This window comes from Anneissia japonica, unplaced genomic scaffold (genome assembly GCF_011630105.1).
Source record: "Anneissia japonica isolate Jap-2015-1 unplaced genomic scaffold, ASM1163010v1 scaffold287598_len761594_cov195, whole genome shotgun sequence".
NCBI lineage: Eukaryota > Metazoa > Echinodermata > Crinoidea > Comatulida > Comatulidae > Anneissia > Anneissia japonica.
This window is the reverse complement of record NW_022705477.1, coordinates 726,960-748,677: the sequence shown is the minus strand read 5'-3', so window position 1 is coordinate 748,677 and position 21,718 is coordinate 726,960. Positions and strand designations below refer to the sequence as shown.

The 21,718-nt window shown below is 33.9% G+C and overlaps 2 protein-coding genes across 4 annotated transcripts in view; one reads left to right on the top strand and one right to left on the bottom strand.

Moving 5' to 3' along the window:
* The window catches only part of LOC117105593 (zinc finger CCCH domain-containing protein 4-like), a 21,600-nt gene extending 10,424 nt beyond the window's left edge, over nt 1-11,176 (bottom strand). Inside the window, exons 1-3 of one of the 2 annotated variants that reach the window (XM_033246779.1) lie at nt 10,991-11,176; nt 1,218-1,473; nt 457-602 (exon numbers count right to left, since the gene is read on the bottom strand). In XM_033246779.1, coding sequence (XP_033102670.1) covers nt 457-602; nt 1,218-1,473; nt 10,991-11,088 — 500 coding nt within the window. In that variant the 5' untranslated portion in view covers nt 11,089-11,176. Of the gene's footprint in view, nt 1-456; nt 603-1,217; nt 1,474-7,353; nt 7,749-10,990 lie in introns of those variants that run through there. The other variant, XM_033246778.1, reaches the window with a different exon arrangement.
* LOC117105595 (transcription elongation factor SPT5-like) overlaps nt 7,921-21,718 on the top strand; it is a 28,952-nt gene continuing 15,154 nt past the window's right edge. The window contains exons 1-8 of one of the 2 annotated variants that reach the window (XM_033246780.1): nt 7,921-8,074; nt 10,258-10,377; nt 12,016-12,124; nt 13,572-13,704; nt 14,418-14,546; nt 19,533-19,632; nt 19,980-20,200; nt 20,991-21,185. In XM_033246780.1, coding sequence (XP_033102671.1) covers nt 10,306-10,377; nt 12,016-12,124; nt 13,572-13,704; nt 14,418-14,546; nt 19,533-19,632; nt 19,980-20,200; nt 20,991-21,185 — 959 coding nt within the window. In that variant the 5' untranslated portion in view covers nt 7,921-8,074; nt 10,258-10,305. Of the gene's footprint in view, nt 8,075-10,257; nt 10,378-11,502; nt 11,642-12,015; nt 12,125-13,571; nt 13,705-14,417; nt 14,547-19,532; nt 19,633-19,979; nt 20,201-20,990; nt 21,186-21,718 lie in introns of those variants that run through there. The other variant, XM_033246781.1, reaches the window with a different exon arrangement.

Sequence of the window (21,718 nt, the reverse complement as noted above, 5' to 3'; positions counted from 1 at the left end):
TCCTCCTTTTGGAAAGTCAAAAAAGAAAAAAAAAAAAAAAAAAGATAAAGAAAAAAAAAAACAGAAAAAAAATGATCGGCCAGCAGGCCTCAGAGGTTATTCTAGGGCTTCTAGAACAAAGAAATTCTGCAAGGGCATGCATTGTTATCTTGATTGGCACCACTTCCAGCCCTCACCCCCTTCCGCCGCCACTCCACCCCCCTTTATGACATCTTTGGATCCGCCCCTGCTTATTACTTTCAACAATATACAATGCACCCTCCAATTCTATTCTAGACCCTTCTAATTCAAGACCACTTTTTCTAAGAACCAAATAACAATCCTCAAGCTTCTAACACTCTATTAGAGATCGAACTCCAATACCATCCCAAATTTGTTCTTGACTTAGAGGGCGAACAGTAATGATTTAAACACAGTAGTATTTGATAGAATCTATAAAAAAAAAAATATTTTTACCTGTGATCTGAATCTGCATACAGCCAATTTTGTACTCTCTTGGCTCTGTGTTTTCGATGTCGCCGGGGCTTCTTTTCAGCCTGCCCACCACCAGCTTGAGGTGAACTGTGCTCTAGAAATGCCTTTTCTGGGCTACTCAAATGAAACTATAGGATTAAAAAAAAGTCGCATAGTAAGAACTTCTAGAATGGTTGCCTAATAAAAATTGGTCTCTATGAATGCTGATATGCTACAGTATGGTTGATTTTATTTCAGAATTTTATAATACCGTGCTGACTATCATGCATATCACTAACTTAGTAAAGAATTGTAACAAAATAGCTTGGGGAGGAAGTACAGAGTCTGGTTCCAGACCATGTCAGTCCCACCATGGTTGGGGCTGAGGTACAAAATTTCATGTCTATGGCATTTTTAGATGCTTAGAAATGACCTCTCAAACTTGTTCTCATTTTTTTTATTATAAAAAATTTGGGTGGGGATGAGGGAGGAGGGAGCTGGGAGGACGGGCTGGCTGGGCCCCCTCTTGTATCCACTTTAGAACACTCCATTAACAGACGCTGGAAAACCTTCTAGGTGAAGTGGGGGGTGGGGTAATTGTTACAATGATTTGAACTATGTCCAGATTATCAAACAAAAAACTGCTGTACTGTATGTCCATATTTAGTCATGATGTGCCTATATATGGTCATGATGTGATGTCAGCATGACCATATTCAGGAATGTCACACAAAAAAATATGTCACATTTTATTCTCTACTCACAGATGTATCTCCTTTCTCTTCTTCACTATCCGATTTCTCCTTCTTTTTCCTCTTCCGTTTCTTTTTTTTCTTCTTTTTCCGTGACACTTCCTCTACTGGTTCATTATTCATCTGTTCTATCATGCCGGCCCACGGATTCTGACTTCCGCGGAACATGTGATGGGCATCGGAGGGCATTTCGTCATCTCCGGAATCAACGATCTCACCATCCTCAAGGATCTCGCCATCTTCCATATTTACATCTTCTATCTTATCTCTGTTAGTGAAATAATCAAAGAAACCAAAATTAATTTATATTTCATTATATTCCAGATACATTAATTGAAGTCTCGCTTAAGTTTCTCCTTTAAATTTTTTTTATATATAAATTTATTATGATGATAATTTATTTTCATCTTCGATTACCACCAGTGGAGGTATATCTCCACACCAAATTTATTATATGTGATAAAATGTCATTAGTTATCTGTATTCAAAGGAACAGTATTAGATTTGTTGCATAGCAATGTGAACACAATATAAACAAAGGGATAATTAACATATTAATTTGTTTAGATATTCATTATTATTTACCATGTAAATGAGTTTTAAATAAATAAATAATAATAATAATAATAATAATAATAATAATAATAATAATAATAATAATAATAATAATAATAATAATAATAATAATAAAAAGTGCCAATAAAATTTGACATGGAAGAAAGAGACAAGTGAATGGATGGGTTTCCAACATCACATTACGTTTACTATTTGCCTGTTTGACTAAATATATAGTAAGCACTTGTAACTTATTATATTATTAGTACTATTAATTAAATTCAGATGGTGGCTTCATTCAGTACAGCAAAAGACAAACATTTTTGGCAGGTATATAGTCCCAATACGACAAGCCAACAATTAGAGTGGCATGTTGTGAATGAGCCACACACAGGCACCACTCACTGTGGTTAATAATTATGCTGGTCCTATACTTAACTGACAACTTGTTAATATACTTGTCAAAAGGAATGAATAGGGTTCGATACAGTATGTTATGGTAAGATTATTTTAACAAAGTAATAACCCATTAAGTCTGAAGACTTGATTTCAGTTGGGTCCTGACTCCTTCGGGTATTAAGGAATCAATTTTAGAGATAATCTCCTAATTATCTCCTAATTTGAGATAATCCCCTAATTTTTTTCAAAGCCAAATATTTTTTTTTCTTTTTTAATTTTCCTTCACATCCAACAACAAGTACACCCGCCACTTACAGGATGGAATGATGCTTTATAAACCAAGTCTCTTAATGAGGCTTAGGGAGTGGAGTTGTTTTTGGTCGTGAGAAAAATTCCTGCTGTTACAGGAATTGAACCCAGGACCCTGAGATTAGAAGGCAAGCATCTTAACCACTGAGCTATTCACCTCCGCTCCAACTATTAAATTCTTTAACGTGTGGCAATACTACACACAGAATCAACAGCTTTAAATGGGTTGGGGAGGGGGTATGTTGAGATAAATATATTCTAACAAGGCTGAAGTATTACATCATTCCCTCAGCTTGTACCCCCTCACCCATGTTAATACCCGTAGATCTGCTGCTGTGCTTTTATCAGATGAACTAAATTTGCAGCTGAAATTTATAAACAACAAAATGATGTACAACAAGTAGAACTTACCACAATCAACAAAATATGTTTTGTATACATCAACACTTTGCAATGTTGAATGATGAATATGGATACATATTCAAGATATTTTGTTTACATTTTTTTTTACTTTATAATGTTGTTTGCAGATAAACCTTACTTGAATTTTTTGATTGGCAAACTGAGTCAATATTCAGTATAATTTATTCTGAAATATTTTAGAATATATTAAGCCCAAAAAATTTAGAAAAAAAAAAAAATCATTTTTATTTAATTCATGGTCGACAAGCACAATCAGGATTCTTTGTCTATATCTATCGGTTATAGGGCCCTAAAATTGCTGAATATAGGTAGGGCCTAAACCACTGGTTAAAGCGTCATTTTATTTCATTCATTTCTGTCAAAAAAAATATATAAAAGACAAGAACAGACACAAAGAGAAACAATAACAGAAGAGGAAAACCAAAAAGCGAACTTATTCTACTATTGAGTGGCTTCCCCGATAAGTATATAAAAATATTACAATACAGTATTTTAACTATTTATAGGGTCAGAATCACCTGTTTAATATGCCCATACTGTAAGTGGACATCAACATACAAAAAAAAAAAAAAAATGAAAGTAATCATATCATTTGATGCCTATTGCCCACTGTAGAAATTACAATACTAGTTGTAAATAAATATTTAAATAAATATTGAAAACCAGTATTTCAAGATACAGTAAGAAAAAATGAGAATGTTGAATTCAAATTGAATTGGCAGAAACTGCCCGAAAAATGGTACAGTACCAGAGATGAGGTGTTCAAGGCTCTTGACATTGTCCCCAGTCCCCTGATGTTGCTGCCACTGGAAAGAACACTTTCAGGAAAAATTCTTAGGGGAGGAAATGAGGCAAAGAGATTTGGATTTTGCATCTTAACTTGTGAACTCACTTGATTTATATTTATTGAAAGATACACAGCAGTCTTTAATAAGGGCTTCAAATTGACGGTAAAGTGCTACTTAAAACAAAAAAAATATTTGTATAAAAAATGCCGCAATCTTTAACTTATACGACTGATTTGAATTTCCAAACTTAATAAAATAACGTATCTTTGAGGATTACCTACCATCTTATGCGTGATATGCTAAGATATTATTTATCATACAATTCTTGGGAACTGCTGAAGAAAAATATGTTTAATAATGGAAGTGGGATGATGGAGCGATATATGTGGCTACGTCTTTCGCGGGACAGTGGCAGATCCAGGAATTTGAAATAAAGGGGGCCCCCCACAGGGACGGACATTTACATAGAGGGTCCATCCACCTGAGCCCACCATGGCCAGAAATGGCACTCTTTAGACCTAACTTTAAATACAATTTTCTTTTTTTTTTTCAGAATTTTGAAAAGTTTAAAGGGGCCTGGGCCGGAATACCCACACCCCTCGAAACCACTACTGTAGGATGATAGTGATACATCCAACCGCTGTAGGATGATAGTGATACATCATAATTCTTAGCCGATATACATACTAAACGAATACATGGAATAGTTCACTATGTGTGTAAAGTATTGCATTACATTTAGAAGGATCAGCTTAACTTAAATCTTAGTAGAAATGTGGTTAAATTTCTTCCCCCTCCTGTATGGAAGTATTTTTGTTACGAATCAATGTTAGCAGTACCAGACACGTTATTACTGAATGCTCAATACGTTTCCAAATGCTTGCAAAAAAAAATCTTGCAAGTGATTAGTGTGGGAATTGAACACACGACCTCCAGATAACTAGCCTGGTGTCTCAACTACTCAACCACCGAGCTTGCGCTCAGTGGCTAGTTATGAATCCGATCCCCAAGTAGCAGTGGGCACTGAAATTCTATTCCGATGACGATTTTACGTCAGAAGAACTAATAAGCTTAACAAAAAAAAACCCCATTGGAATAGCATTGCAATACCCGTTGCTACTTGGAATCAGATTCATCACTAGCGTCCGGTCCAAGCACAAACTAGGTGGTCAAGTGATTAAGACACCAGGCCAGTTATCTGGAGGTTGTGGGTTCGATTCCCATCTGAATCATTTGCAAGACCTTTTTGACAAGCATTTGGAACGTACTGGGTATTTAGTACTATAACACGTCAAGATAGGGCAGACATTGTTTCGCATTATTTTACCTGACATGCAAACGCCATTGGAATAGTATTTTTGTTCATTCAAAGATAAATTGGTATTAATTTTGTGTTTTGTATAGTGTTACACCCACATCTTCAGATTCAAATACTAATGTTGATTGAAAACTGATGAAGTGCTGCTTTTGCAATTTGAAAATTTTCATTCCTGGCATAAATCCCCAGTTGTTTTGCATGTGTTCTGGGATGCAGCATATTGGGACTGAACCACTGAATTCAACAACCTATATTATATGATTAAAATTTGTAATGCCTTTATAACTTTAGCTTCAATTAAAAAAAATGTTTATTAACCTCCACCTCACCTTTTGGGCCATAAGTTAATATTTTTTTCATGAAGGCTTAAGTTTACCATGGTTTTATGTCTTAAAAATAGCCCCTTCACATCATTTATCTTAATTTAAAAACTTCGAAAAGAAAATACTGCAGAGGAGGCTGTATAAAACAAAACTATTAATTATTAATGAAATGATTACAAATTTACATAATTAAAATAAAAAGGTAATACAGTAACTACAGTTGCAGGCATTAAAGCAGTTTTTATAGAAGTTTGTGAAGCTTGTATCATTAAATTCTGAATGGATAATTTCTATTTGCGTCACCAAGAGTAGAAAAATATATTAAATAAATATTACACAGTACGGTATCACAATCAAAAGATACAGACATGAAACGAGTAGAGACTTTGAAATCAGGGGGATGGTTACGGTATGGGTTGCAATCCTAGGTAAAACACCAAAAAATAAATCTGAAGGTTAAGGGTCACGAATTACAATTGATTGGTTTATATTATACAAAGTAGCACATGCAATAAGCCTGAACAGGTTCATTTTATGGATCCAGAAGGGTTGTTGTTAAGTTTATTGCTCAAAAGGTGTAAAATTATAAATTTTAATGAGTTAACTGTAGTTGTGGTGATGCAAAAGTGTCTTTTTAATAGGGGTTGTATATGTGTTGATTTGACCATTTGGAACAAGTGTGTCCCTAAATAGGGGCTGGTCATAGTGTTATACAGTATATATATATTTCTCCTTGTTTTACAAAAAAAAAAGTTCACCCTTGATAGAGTGGGGGAAACTTATAAATAGGTTGTCCCAAAAAAGCTCTACTGTAACTTTCATGAAGTCACATTTTAAATTCCAAATAACTTGATATTATTAAGACGAGACATTTTTAATAACTTGTATCACAAACATATTATTAAAGATCATCAGAGACAAGAACAAAAAATAAATAAAATTTAGTTTTCTTATTTAGCATATAGTTTTTCGAAAAACTTCAAAAGGAGAAAATAAGAAGAGAATTTTATTGGTGAATGTAAACAGTGTAGTAATGGGATGGATAATAAATGCTTTAAATCTATGTTAGGAACAATTATACGTACATTATTATATTTTTAAGATTTGACAGCAGCTGGCATAAACAAAAATAAATATAACAACTTTTTTTCCTGAAATTTTAATTTTTTGTGGTAGCGGTTGCCCGAATTGGCCAAAAATGAAATGTTATTTTTATTTGAAATCGTCAGTAATGGTGGGAGGCCGGTTAGCTAAACACGGAATAAAAAGTTTCACCTAAAGCTAATGTATGCTTAATTTTAATTGGTTCTTTGGGGTCCATCATTTTGTGTTTGTATCCATGTTCATACAGTAGATATTGAGTGAGAGGAAAGGTTTCCTGTTGTTTCCATATTTACATTGCATCAATGATGAGGAGGGCATTACCATATTCAAAACACAAGATGGTTATTAAATTGGTAAACCCTCATTTGTTCTCATCATCCTCCTCAAACTCTGCTAGAGCAAACAGGGCAACCAAATGGATATTGTTCATCAAAACATTAACATTTTTCATAAAAATATATGAGCTGTATTTAAAAAAAGACATGGCTACAAATATAAAAGGTTTTAGCAACTGAGGACGGAAATTAAAAATTACTTGTAATAAAATATTTCACCGGAATAATATGGTCCTTGTGAAAGATGAGGAAATTTGGAGCAAAGGGAGATAAAAGTGTGTTTGTACATATTTTGAAATTTCTCCATGCATAATTTCCCATTCAACCTTACCTCCTTTGTAATGGAATAATCTACTGGGCTAAATTTATCCCGGATAAATGACGTCACATACTTTGACGTCATTTATCCAATCCTAATTTACATACAGTGAACGAAATGTTGGGATTGACTTTTGATTTATGTAGAGTTTAGACTTATGAATTTCCCGTTCACAGGACACATTTATAAACCATCACACAGTGTAAAGAACCATCCTTACAAAAAATAACAATCAATATTGAAGTATATACAGCATTATGATACAATTACTTGACCTTTCTCTTTCTTCCTTTCCCGAACCACAAGAAGGATCATCATTTTGTTGATGACTGTTCATTGGGGGTGTATCATCAGACGGGGTTTCTAACGCCATTACAGTTTAAAACCGTTGTGTTCCCCAATGATACAACAATAAATAAATTCTCTGAACTGTTACGTATGAGATGTTCACATTATCCACTTTCGGCTACGCATAAGACCGCTGAGTTGTGGGATTTTTAAGAAGAATTTATCACGCCTCGTACACGATTCAATAGCAAAATGGCGGAATTATAACTGTTAACTACGCATGCTCGCAGGTTTTGACCGATTTCTACGGAGGCTTTAACAGGTCATCCTACAGGGTTTGACAATTGTGTAATTAACATAACTTAAATATATGTATATTTCTGCACTTTCATAGTTTTATAACTATTATATTTGATCCATATACACTGTGTTATTCAAATAATACATAGTCACCTTGTAATAAATTTTAGTTTTGTTTACTCCAGTATTATTGAACACTTTGTAAAATGGAACGTTCCTGAGTGTTTTCACACACCGAAAGACTCTTGCTGTTTGTGCAACGACTCCCTCACAGCGCGCATGGATGGATCTATAAAAAAGACCACTTTTGCCTAGGCTGGCCTAGCTTGAACTTGCACGTTTACCACGCGTCCATTGTGTGGACGTTGTGTTTATTGTTTTAAAAACTTAGCCGATTATTGTGAAATCGTGAGTATTGATTTTTTATAAAATGCATCAAAATTATAATTGATTTGGCGGGAGTTAAAATGTAGGCTAGCTAGGCCTAGGGCCGCTAGCTCAAACCAAAATACAATAAAAATGGTGTAGGCCTAGACCTAGGCTCCTTAGCCTACCTAGGCCCTAGACCTACTATATCGCCTAGGCTAGGCCTATTTTGTTTGGTCACCGGTAGGGCAGGGGTAGGTTTAGGTTAGCTAGGGGATAGCTACTAGGCCTAGTACTACTACTGGCCTAGACTAGCCAGAAGTAGTATTAGTAGTGCATTATTAAAACCTGGTAGTTTTGTACTGTCATAAATTTAAAATAGCAGAATTCTCCAGTTATCCTCCTGGATAGGGCCTAGGCCCTAGTCCTAGTAAAAATAAAATACAATCAATACAATACAATATCTAGGCCTAGGCTACTAGACTAGTAAATGCAAATTTTCAGTAGGCTTAGGCCTAGCACAATAATAATTTGTCTTTAGTACAAAATATGGATTGCTTAAATTTCATATATTGTGGAATTTCAACAAACTGAACAGGATCAAGATTCATGGATTGGTCACTTATTTTGGTTTTTCACATTAATGAGATTATAATTATTTTACAGTTCATTAAAATCTTCGCCACTAAAGATCCGTAAGCTGTTGCGTCTACTATTGTTCAAGACGGTCTGCGTGCGATTCTAGCTGTTCCATCGAGCTTGACATTTTCCCAGTAACCTTTTCAAATGGTGGTTTCCACATACTTAGTTGCAGCTTTGGTTATCGGTTGTACCATCATTTCGATAAACTTAGGTTCCAAAAGCATTTTGTAATACCTTGAGAAATTTGTTATTCCATATCTGCTGAAAGTTTTTTCCTTTTTTAGACATCAAGTTTTGGCGCCATGTTCAAATTAGGCAGATCAGTGTCATAATCCTTCTATAGGCCTGTTTCTGCTGCTTATTCCCAAAATACAGTATAAAATTATAATATGTTAACATACAGTATCTAAAATCCTGTGTATCCCGTATCTGCTAAAAGTACTTATTGGGTGTTAAAATGTCCTCTTTTTTACCCATAATGCCTTTCGTGAGTCGGAAGTTTGGATTGACCTGTGTAGTGAGCCTCCTCGATAAGCATGGTTTCTTTAAAGAACGTTATAATTTTGGTTTCATCTATTTTGTCTATAATTAAAAGAAGGAAGTTTTACACCTCAATTTCTGCTACAGCCTAGAAATGATTTAGTATGGGCTACCCCCCCCCCTCCCAACATTTGAATCGTAAATACAGTATTGTTATGTTTTCCGTGTACATTTCGCACTTTCACTTTTGTGTATAATTAATGAACAAGCTGACAGAAAAATCAAAACACAACCCGCGTCATGATCTGTTGGCTCTTGACCTCATGTCAGGGGTCATACAAAATACAGTATTTTTATATCACCAGAAATGGGGGGTGGGGAAAACAACGGTATCTGTTACAAAATACCGGAATAATTCCACAAAAATAGTGGGGAAAAATATGGTATATAAAATACGGAATATTTTTATGAGCCTCATTTCTGCTGCAAAAAAAAAAAACATATTTTAAAAATACCTTATATACACTTGGCAGCAGAAACAGGCCCTGAGTCACTGCTATTTAGTTTAGCCATATGTCCATGGTTTAGCAAGTGAGTGTGCACCTTGGACAACCACAGCAATGGTGGTGTGTTGGTGCTGTAGTACATGCAAGAGTCTAAAACATATTTCAATAATTTTTTTTTACCACTGCAAATGATGGCATCTATATTTTAGCACATTTCCAACTTTTAATCAGTATTTTATACTGAAGTTTCCGAGATAAACTTTACTATTGTAAGATATAATGAAGACAGTTTTCTTCCTGTTGTGACTGTACCAAAGCGCCACCAGCGTTACTCCTTTTAAACCAAGGACACAAGCAGCTTGCCAATATGACATTAATTTCACAATTAATTTAGTAATACTGTAATGATAATAATAATATTAATAATAATAATAAAAATGTCATCTTTATTCGGTGCACGTATCCATCTCTTGGTAGAGCTGCTCGCGGCGCCGTTTTCCACCTGTAGAGTGTACATTACATTTAGCCTTTTTTCTGCATTATTATTTTGAATTTATTAAGTACTGTAATATGTTGCTTTGTGTGTGTTTTTTTAAGACTGGTACTACAGCAGATTTGAAGTGTCTTTGCTGACATAGTGTAATCATGTCTGACAGTGAAGGTAGCGGGTTTTCAGATGTCGATGGTGATCAAAGCGCCCCAGAAGATCAACTTGAGGTACATACAACCTATGGATCCTCTTTAATGGCTTTATATTTTTGCTATATTATGTTAACTGATATTAATAATGACATTATTGTTTCCTAATTATGATCGTCTATTATTGTCAGATACAATAATAGGAAGATTGCATTTTAACGGCATAAGCCTTAGAGCTGTCTCTTATACACATCTTATAAAAGGTTTTAGCAACTGAGGACGGAAATTAAAAATTACTTGTAATAAAATATTTCACCGGAATAATATGGTCCTTGTGAAAGATGAGGAAATTTGGAGCAAAGGGAGATAAAAGTGTGTTTGTACATATTTTGAAATTTCTCCATGCATAATTTCCCATTCAACCTTACCTCCTTTGTAATGGAATAATCTACTGGGCTAAATTTATCCCGGATAAATGACGTCACATACTTTGACGTCATTTATCCAATCCTAATTTACATACAGTGAACGAAATGTTGGGATTGACTTTTGATTTATGTAGAGTTTAGACTTATGAATTTCCCGTTCACAGGACACATTTATAAACCATCACACAGTGTAAAGAACCATCCTTACAAAAAATAACAATCAATATTGAAGTATATACAGCATTATGATACAATTACTTGACCTTTCTCTTTCTTCCTTTCCCGAACCACAAGAAGGATCATCATTTTGTTGATGACTGTTCATTGGGGGTGTATCATCAGACGGGGTTTCTAACGCCATTACAGTTTAAAACCGTTGTGTTCCCCAATGATACAACAATAAATAAATTCTCTGAACTGTTACGTATGAGATGTTCACATTATCCACTTTCGGCTACGCTGTCTCTTATACACATCTAGATGTGTATAAGAGACAGGTGACTGTACCAAAGTGCCACCAGCGTTACTCCTTTTAAACCAAGGACACAAGCAGCTTGCCAATATGACATTAATTTCACAATTTTATTTTACTAATACAGTAATGATAATAATAATATTAATAATAATAATAAAAATGTCATCTTTATTCGGTGCACGTATCCATCTCTTGGTAGAGCTGCTCGCGGCGCCGTTTTCCACCTGCAGAGTGTACAGTACATTTAGCCTTTTTTCTGCATTATTATTTTGAATTAATTAGTACTGTAATATGTTGCTTTGTGTGTGTTTTTTTTAAGACTGGTACTACAGCAGATTTGAAGTGTCTTTGCTGACATAGTGTAATCATGTCTGACAGTGAAGGTAGCGGGTTTTCAGATGTCGATGGTGATCAAAGTGCCCCAGAGGATCAACTTGAGGTACATACAACCTATGGATCCTCTTTAGTGGCTTTATATTTTTGCTATATTATGTTACAGTAACTGATATTAATAATGACATTATTGTTTCCTAATTATGATCATCTATTAATTGTCAGATACAATAATAGGAAGATTGCGTTTTAACGGCATAAGCCTTAGACCGAGAGTTCAACTCTTTGGTTTTACCTAAACGTCTGAAACAAAAACGTGTGCAGAAGTAAACAATTATGAACTTCTCAAACCGAATCCCCATTCAGATAATTATGTAAATATATAATATAGTAACAAAGCAATAGACACATACTCTTGCTGAGAGCTTTTTTTCTTTTATAGCAGTTTGTAATGAGATGTATTTGCATGCTATATTTCAGGGTGATTTTGAAAGTGATGCAGATGATGATTATGATTCAGATGAAGAGGATGACACTAAGCACAAGAGGCAGAGGACTGGGGCTGCTAAATTCATCATACATGAAGCAGGTTTGTCTATCTTTTTATACCGTATTTTGTCTTAACATCTGTCCACACTTACAATGTTTTATGTGATAAATATCTTGTGACTTGCCCATGTGTATGATTGGAATTATGAGCAAATCACACACATTGTTCACTTATAAAGCCCTGACCAGACTATCAAAACTGTTGAATGCCCATATATAGGCATGGTACATGAAGCAGGTTTATCTATCTTTGTAGTTTGTCTTAACTTCACCCACACTCATGTTTTTGATGTGACAATTTTTTATGATTTGCACTTGTGTGTGAATAGAATAATGTTCAAATCATACAGATTGTTTTATAACATTGGCAGTGTAAACAATATTTGATGAGCCTATAATGATTGTTAAGTAGCTTAATATACTTGGTTCTGTTTTAGTAACTTGATAATTCGTTATACATGCAGCTAATCCCTAGTTTTGAATTTATCAATACACAGTCGTCTGCACCAAGGCTGGAAAAAGTGCACAACTGCGCGACCAGCAGTCAGAAGCAGCATGAATGCCCCAGAGGCATTTTGGTTGGGGGAAAAAAATTTAAAAAAAAATAAAATATTGGGCTATGTAGTGTACAGTTAACATTTGTTGCTGGAGGCATTTTATCAAGACAACTTTCATGATTGGATTCACAAATATTTTTTTTTCCAGGCCTGATTATTTTTATAGGCAATATTATACAGAGGATACAGCTCAGTGGTTTAAAGCACATAAAATAGTTTTATCAATTGCGCTAATCTTTAGATTGAATGCAATAAACTTGTTTTGAATCTCATGAGTTCTTGTTTAGGCGAGACTTTTTTTATATCTTGTTTAGCGAACCCACCGACTGCAAATATTGATAATTTCGAATAAAAATAAAATTGTATTTTTGCACAATTCGCGCACCTGCCACCACGAAAAAGTAGAAATTTGAGAAAAAAATATAAGTTTTTCTTTCTTTTTATTCTGCCCTCCGTTGCCTTGAAATCGCCAAAGATAAAATATGTATATTTCTTTCTAAATATATAAATTTGAAGCATTTAACCATTCTATTTTACATTTACCAATAAAATTTTATTTTTATTTTCTTCTCCGTTTGGATGATTTTAGCAAAACTATTTACTAAATAAGAAAACAAAATTTTATTTTTATTCCGCCCACCTCCGATAATATTTTTTTTAATGAGTACGCGAAACAACGAATAAAAAAAGTCTCGCCTCATATCTGTCACCTAAATTAAAATTTTTTCATTCTGCTAAAAATCATTAAAACATACCATCAGATGCCATTATGCTCTCACGTGCACAATGAAGGTTGCCAGTTTAGTGAGATGTAATTGGTAAAGCACTATACAAATGCAGTATTGTTGTTAGTATTTTTTATTTATTAAAACACTTATGCTTTTTGTGCACTTATCTTATTTTTCATTTCTGATTAAATAATAATTGTAGATGTTGACAATGATGACAGGGGGGAGGACGAGGAGCCAGAGTGGGAGGCTGGGGCCGAGGATTACATTGACAAGAATTTCATTGAAGACGATTCGGAAAGACACGGAGCTCAACGACTTCACCAGTTGTTCAAGTATATTTGCATCTAATTTTCATTTATTACCACTTTTATTTATTAATTTTATTTTCAAAACAACTATTTATTGTATTATGCAATAATTATTAATTATTGCACAGTAACATTCAAGAGAATCAAAGACATGTTATATAAATTTTTGACTTTATTGATATCAATGAAAAAGAAATATAACATGCATACGCAATGCTTTGCACAAATTAAATCTCAATATTTTATATTTAATAATTAAATTTATACACTATTTTTCCCTTAAATTAATAAAATATCCCAAATCCTTAGATTAAGTAATCACAATGGATTAATGGAACACCAGTGTTTTATTATCATTATAAAAATGTATACTTTGCCTTTTAAGCTTTTGAAAGTTTGGAATTACTGATAAAATGTAAACATTTTACCATAAAAAGAGTAACAAAAATTATATAACTTTCCCCCTCTTTTTTCTGTTCTTTTATTTAGTTGTCATTAAAATAAAAAAAAATTACCATATTTATCGAGGGTGACCCTTCCAGCGAATCCTAGAAGGTCGGCTGATATTCAGGGGCCCTCTTAAACAAAAGAAATAATGTGATGAGATTTGATGTGATTAGCGAATTCTCATTAAGAGGCTTAGGGAGTGGAGTTGTTTTTTGTTGTGAGAATATTTTTTATATATATATACTTAAAGCATATTGTGAATAATTTTATTTTCTTATTAATTATATCAGTCAAGAAAATGAAGAGAACCTCGAAGAATACTATAAGAACCGGTACCAGACTAATTTTAGCGGACAGTATGTAGATGAGGATGATATTCCCGATCATATTAAACAACAAGGACTTCTGCCAGGTGTCAAGTGAGTTTGTTGGTCAAATATCAATTAATACTAATACTGACAATTAATAATAATAATAATAATAATGTACATTAATTAATGTAAATTAATTATTAATGTACATTTATAATCAAGTTCCGAGGATACTATTACCGTAAATATAGAAACTGAAACAGCAAGAGCCATTATATAGAAAACATTTCCTGAAGCCCTGAATAGGGTTGAATGCATGGGTTTGAAGTGAAGAATTGCTCCTTTTGGATCCATCTGTTTTGTATGGTGTTTGAAATAACTTGACAATAATTGCTTAATATAAAGTCACCATGTTAGATATGTGACAGTGGCAGATTCAAGGTCGGGTTCAGCGGCCTGGGCCCCCTAAATCTTTCAAAATTGTAAAAAATTGGAGAAAAATGAAAATTATATTCAAATTTAAAGTCTGAGAGTCCCATTTCCGGCAATCTAGAGGTGCCATAATTGCAACATTTTTTTTTACCTCAGCTGCAACCATCATGGGGCTGAGGTAGTATAAACCCTTCATCTATCAAAGTCGTTGCATAGGCCCTCGCTCCCCCTCCCCCTTATTTTAAATTCCTGGAACCGTCTCTGTGTGCTGTATATATTTTAGGCAAACTGCTGGTTAAAGCCTAGAAATATAACTTACCTGAGCATGTGCATTAGCTGTGCAAGAATTATTCTTACTTAGTACATGCACTGACAGTTAAAATCATACACTAGTATTTTACTTGATTATACCCTTTAATACAATGAATAAATATTGTGATGGATTATTTCATATTACTGTATATATCTCATCATTAGGGCATCTAACTGGTAAGAAGCAAGCAATAGAAAGTACTATTCCCATATGGGATAGAACTTTGTTGCCCTGCCGCGTGATGTGCAATCTCTAGGCTGCGTCGCTATGTAATTTATGACATGCACGAATAGTAAAGTAAACGCAACCTCTAATATGCTGAGAAAGATTGGCCCTTAGATTGCCTAGAACCGCCTAGGAAGTAAGCTTAGGCTAGATTCAGGGAACAGTGAAGTCTATAGCCCTCGGTGATGTGGAGACCATAGCCTATCTTCTATCGGCCCTCAGGAATATAGGCTGCGGTCTCCACATCACCTCGGTATGATAGATTTCACCATTCCCCTCATATGTAGTATATTAGCCAATTGCCAATTCTGTTGTTATTCTAACTGAACTATGAAATTGTTAATTGGTAAAAGTAAATAACTAATTTTTTGTGTGTTTTTTTTTTTTTTTCTTACCTTCAGAGACCCAAATTTGTGGATGGTAAAATGTCGTATTGGGGAAGAGAAGGCTACAGCTATACAAATGATGAGAAAATATATGGCGTACCAGTATAAGGATGAGGTAAGAAAGTGCTGTAGTATAGCTAGAAACATTGTTATTTTTTGGGGGGTTTTTATTCAACCAAAACCTACCAATATACATTTATATTTAGGATGTGTAATCCTAAAATAATACTGTTTTATTCTATTCTCATTCTGGGGTTTAATATGGGGGTCACAAAAAAAAAAAAAAAAAAATCTGTTTCAGTTCTCTTTAAACAGGCATGGCCATTAATTGTTATTACAATAATTACTGGTACTATTTTATTGCTTAGTGGATAATTAAATTGTTTATTTTGAAGTAACAATTTTCATATAAATTAAAAACTCTATAATATAAGCACAAGATAATCCGCATCAAAGGCTTTAATAATCTTTAAAACTTACCTTTTACAATTCCACAAGACACATGGAAACCACATTGCAACACCAAGCTCCACCACTCGGAATAATACATCATAGAAATTCCTCAATTTTATCCTGGAAATAAGAAATGGAATGAATCTTTAATTCCTCAGATAAACACACCTACCATATCTATTGTTTGCATGTCTTGATAATAAATATTTATACAACCTGAATTCATCAGGTAATGTGGGTTTATTCATCCTTTAGATAGTAAAAATTAAAGATCTAGATCCTTCTATTTATTTGTCTATTCATTACATATTCGGCACAAAATTACAAGGAAACAACCAGAGGAGTGCCAAGAGGACACAATGGACTGAGAGCCCAAAACAAGATGTGGGTATCCTCTCTAAGCCCACTGTTCTTTTGAAACAATCTACATAAAATTAAGTTAATGCCTGGTTTTTAAATTCTAAGTGGAAGTGGTTTCCCAACCTCAGGGTCAGTGTTTCAATCTCTCGCTGTGCATTTTGATTGTGTCCTTGAGCAAGGCAGTTTATCTGCGTTGCTCCTCTCCACCCAGGAGTATAAATGGGTAGCTGATTAGGTTCGACTGCAAATGCGCTAATATATTTCATGCGGCAAAATATGGAACTTCGCCCATTGGCATCATCCGAATGACTGAGGTAACAATGTGAAAAAAACACTCTGAGACTTGTGTGCAGACCCCTACACAAAAACGTACTTATTAATATTATTATTATTATTATTATTATTATTATAATTATTATTATTATTATTTATTTTATTATTATTACTATTTATTTTATTATTATTATTACTATCATTATTAAGCAATTTTAACATCATTAAATGTTCTGCTAGTTTATGTTTCCCTTCCATATGCGACAGGCTCCCCACTGTGAATGTGAACTGAGAATAAATAAATAATAAAACAAAATTTAATAATTATTACGCACTCGTTCAATACTTTGGTGTCTGCAACACTCATCATGAGGAAAGCAGCAGTGAGTAATTGCAATGCTCCCTGGAATACCAGCCCTATCCTGGACATGTGTAGTGTCCGAGGGTCCAGTGACAAACTTGCATTGCTGTCTCTTATACACATCTAGATGTGTATAAGAGACAGGTATTGTTGTTAGTATATTTATTTATCAAAACACATATGCTTTTTGTGCACTTATCTTATTTTTCATTTCTGATTAAATAATAATTTTAGATGTTGACAATGATGACAGGGGGGAGGACGAGGAGCCAGAGTGGGAGGCTGGGGCCGAGGATTACATTGACAAGAATTTCATTGAAGATGATTCGGAAAGACACGGAGCTCAACGACTTCACCAGTTGTTCAAGTATATTTGCATCTAATTTTCATTTATTACCACTTTTATTTATTAATTTTATTTCACAACAACTATTTAATGTATTACGCAATAATTATTAATTATTGCACAGTAACATTAAAGAGAATCAAAGACATGTTATATAAATTTTTGACTTTATTGATATCAATGAAAAAGAAATATAACATGCATACGCAATTGCGCAAATTAAATCTCAATATTTTATATTTAATAATTAAATTTATACGCTATTTTTCCCTTAAATTTATAAAATATCCCCAATCCTTAGATTAAGTAATCAAAATGGACTAATGGAACACCAGTGTTTTATTATCATTATAAAAAATTTTACTTTGCCTTTTAAGCTCTTGAAAGTTTGGAATTACTGATAAAATGTAAACATTTTACCATAAAAAGAGTAACAAAAATTAGATAACTTTCCCCCTCTTTTTTCTGTTCTTTTATTTAATTGTCATTAAAAAAAAAAAAAATTACCATATTTATCGAGGGTGACCCTTCCAGCGAATCCTAGAAGGTCGGCTAATATTCAGGGGCCCTCTTAAACAAATGAAATAATGTGATGAGATTTGATGTGATTAGCGAATTCTCATTAAGAGGCTTAGGGAGTGGAGTTGTTTTTTGTTGTGAGAATATTTTTTATATATATATATATATACTTAAAGCATATTGTAAATAATTTTATTTTCTTATTAATTATATCAGTCAAGAAAATGAAGAGAACCTCGAAGAATACTATAAGAACCGGTACCAGACTAATTTTAGCGGACAGTATGTAGACGAGGATGATATTCCCGATCACATTAAACAACAAGGACTTCTGCCAGGTGTAAAGTGAGTTTGTTGGTCAAATATCAATTAATACTAATACTGACAATTAATAATAATAATAATGTACATTAATTAATGTAAATTAATTATTAATGTACATTTATAATCAAGTTCCGAGGATACTATTAAATATAGAAACTGAAACAACAAGAGCCATTATGTAGAAAACATTTCCTGAAGCCCTGAATGGGGTTGAATCCATGAGTTAGAAGGGAAGAATTGCTCATTTTTGGATCCATCAGGTTTGTATGGTGTTTGAAATAACTTGACAATAATTGCTTAATATAAAGTCACCATGTTTGATATGTGACAGTGACAGATTCAAGGTTGGGTTCAGCGGCCCGGACCCCCTAAATCTTCCAAAATTGTAAAAATTTGAGATATTCAAAAGTATGTGAGTCCCATATCCGGCAATCTAGAGGTGCCATAATCGTAACTTTTTTTTTTTACCTCAGCCGCAACCATCATGGGGCTGAGGTAGTATAAACCCTTCATCTATCAAAGTCGTTGCATAGGCGCCCCCCCCCCCCTTTATTTTAAATTCCTGGAACCGTCACTGTGTGCTGTATATATTTTAGACAAACTGCTGGTTAAAGCTTAGAAATATAACTTACCTGAGCATGTGCATTAGCTGCGCAAGAATTATTCTTACAGTACTTAGTACATGCACTGACTATCCCATATGGGATAGTACTTTCTTGCCCTGCCGCGCAATGTGCAATCTCTAGGCTCCGTTGCTATGTAATTTATGACACACACGAATAGTAAAGTAAGACGCGACCTCTAATATGCTGAGTGAGATTGGCCCTTAGATTGCCTAGGACCGCCGAGGAAGTATATATATAAAGTCTTTAGCCCTCAGTGATGTGGAGACCATAGCCTATCTTCTATCGGCCCTCAGGAATGTAGGCTGCGGTCTCCACATCACCTCGGTATAATAAATTTCACCATTCCCCTCATAAGTAGTATATTAGCCAATTGCCAATTCTGTTGTTATACTAACTGAACTATGAAATTGTTATTTGGTAAAAGTAAATAACTAATTTATTTTGTGTTTTTTTTTTTTTTTTTTTCTTACCTAAAGAGACCCAAATTTGTGGATGGTAAAATGTCGTATTGGAGAAGAGAAGGCTACAGCTATACAAATGATGAGAAAATATATGGCGTACCAGTACAAGGATGAGGTAAGCAAATGCTTTAATATATCTAGAAACATTGTTATTTTTTGGGGGGTTTTTATTCAACCAAGACCTACCGATATACATTTATATTTAGGATGTGTAATCCTAAAATAATACTGTTTTATTCTATTCTCATTCTTTGGTTTAATATGGGGGTCACAAAAAAAAAAAAAGAATCTGTATTGTATTCATGAGCCTAAAGTTGAGGACTTCTACAAAACATGTCTTGATTTAAAAAAGAACATTGGCTACAAAAATTTATGTTTTCAAATATATGTACGCACTTCAAAATAGCTTCTGCATGAAACGATTTTGTTGTACAGTATGCACAATATTGACTTTCCTTACAGCCGCTGCAAATCAAGTCTGTCGTCTGCGTAGAGGGCATCAAGGGATATTTGTACGTGGAATCGTTTAAACAGACTCACGTGAAGCATGCCATCCAAGGTGTCGGCAACCTGCGCATGGGCTATTACAAGCAGCAGATGGTCCCAGTTAAAGAGATGACAGATGTCTTGCGTGTCGTAAAAGAAAAAGTTGTTTTGAAAGAGCGAGCTTGGGTCCGCATGAAGTATGTTTAATTTTCTTTTACTCTTTCTTTCCTTGAATGTTAGAAGATAATTTTTAAGTTTAAACCATGTCCAATAAATACATGTTTTTTTTTGGTTTTTTTTTCTGTTAATACAGTATTTCTAAATTGTTTTATGTCATATTTTCATTTAGAGGTTATTCATTTTGTTTATTATCTTCATGAAAGTACATAATCTGGGAAAAATAATAAAATTTTCAACTTTTTTCCGTGTATATAAATATTTAAATTTTTTAATTATCAACAATGGAGGTTTATATCTATATCAGAGTTACTTTAATTCTTCATTTTTATTGATCATTTATTATATTGAATTCACTACTGTTAACTTGCATTGTGTGTGGAAGCGGTTGGCGCAATTGTTGTCGCTTGAACTTCCAACTTCAAGGTCAGGGGTTTGCTGTGCATACGTTTGTTTCTTTCTACCCAGGAGTATAAATGGGTACCTGGTAGGATGTTGTAGAATTGAATGTACTAGTTTTGTGTGCGATAAGTAGCGATGACTAGGTATACACCCCAGGGAGCAGAGAATGTTGCACTTCGTGGACTAGTTAGCCATTGTATGTTATCCAGTGACCAGGGGTAATATAGCTTAGCGCCTTCAATCATATAATTTGGAATTGGTGCTTTATAAGTATTCAAGTATTATTATTTTATTTATATTTATTATTATTGAAACTCTTAAATTATAGGTTTTCGCTGGATAAACTCCTACCGTACAAAGCTATAATAATAACTTCTTATATATATAATAATTCCTTGATTTATATAGACGAGGTGTATATAAGGATGATCTTGCACAAGTTGATTATGTTGATTTGGCCCAGAATCAAGTAACGATTAAGTTGATTCCTCGAATTGATTACTCGCGACCGAGAGGAATATCAAGAACCTCGGGTGATGCGGCTGATAAAAGGAAGAAACGGCGTCGACCAATCTCAAAGCTCTTTGATCTGGAAGCTATCAGGTAATCATTTGTTTAATTAATCAAAATTAATTTTTGTTGAGAATGTCTCAATGTTTCGCTTGAGTATACTTCAATTGTCATCAAGCATAAGAACATATAATAATGCTATCTGCAGAGTCCAAACAGTGAAATAATGTGATTTCCAATCGCATTAGTATTTCCTTTTTTGGACCCTCTGCAGATATTATTCCCCTGATTACGAATGAAGCAACTCAATCGAAATGTCAAGACATTCTCAACAAAAACAACAGTTCTTTTCAGAACTATCTACGTGGTGTACCGCAAGCATTACAGTATTACTTTGTCATGCAAACCTTCAAACAATAGATTGTACAAGTATTGTGTGTTACTTTGTCTCTGATTGGTCAGAAGAACAACTTTGAAGACAACGTTGATTTTACTATTAATGCGATTAAACTCAACAGTGTTCAAACTTTATGATACACATGCGCACATGCCTCGCAATGACGTCATAGTGTTATTTTTAGGTTGATAATTCTCTAAAAAGCATTGAATTTATTTTTAATCCATTT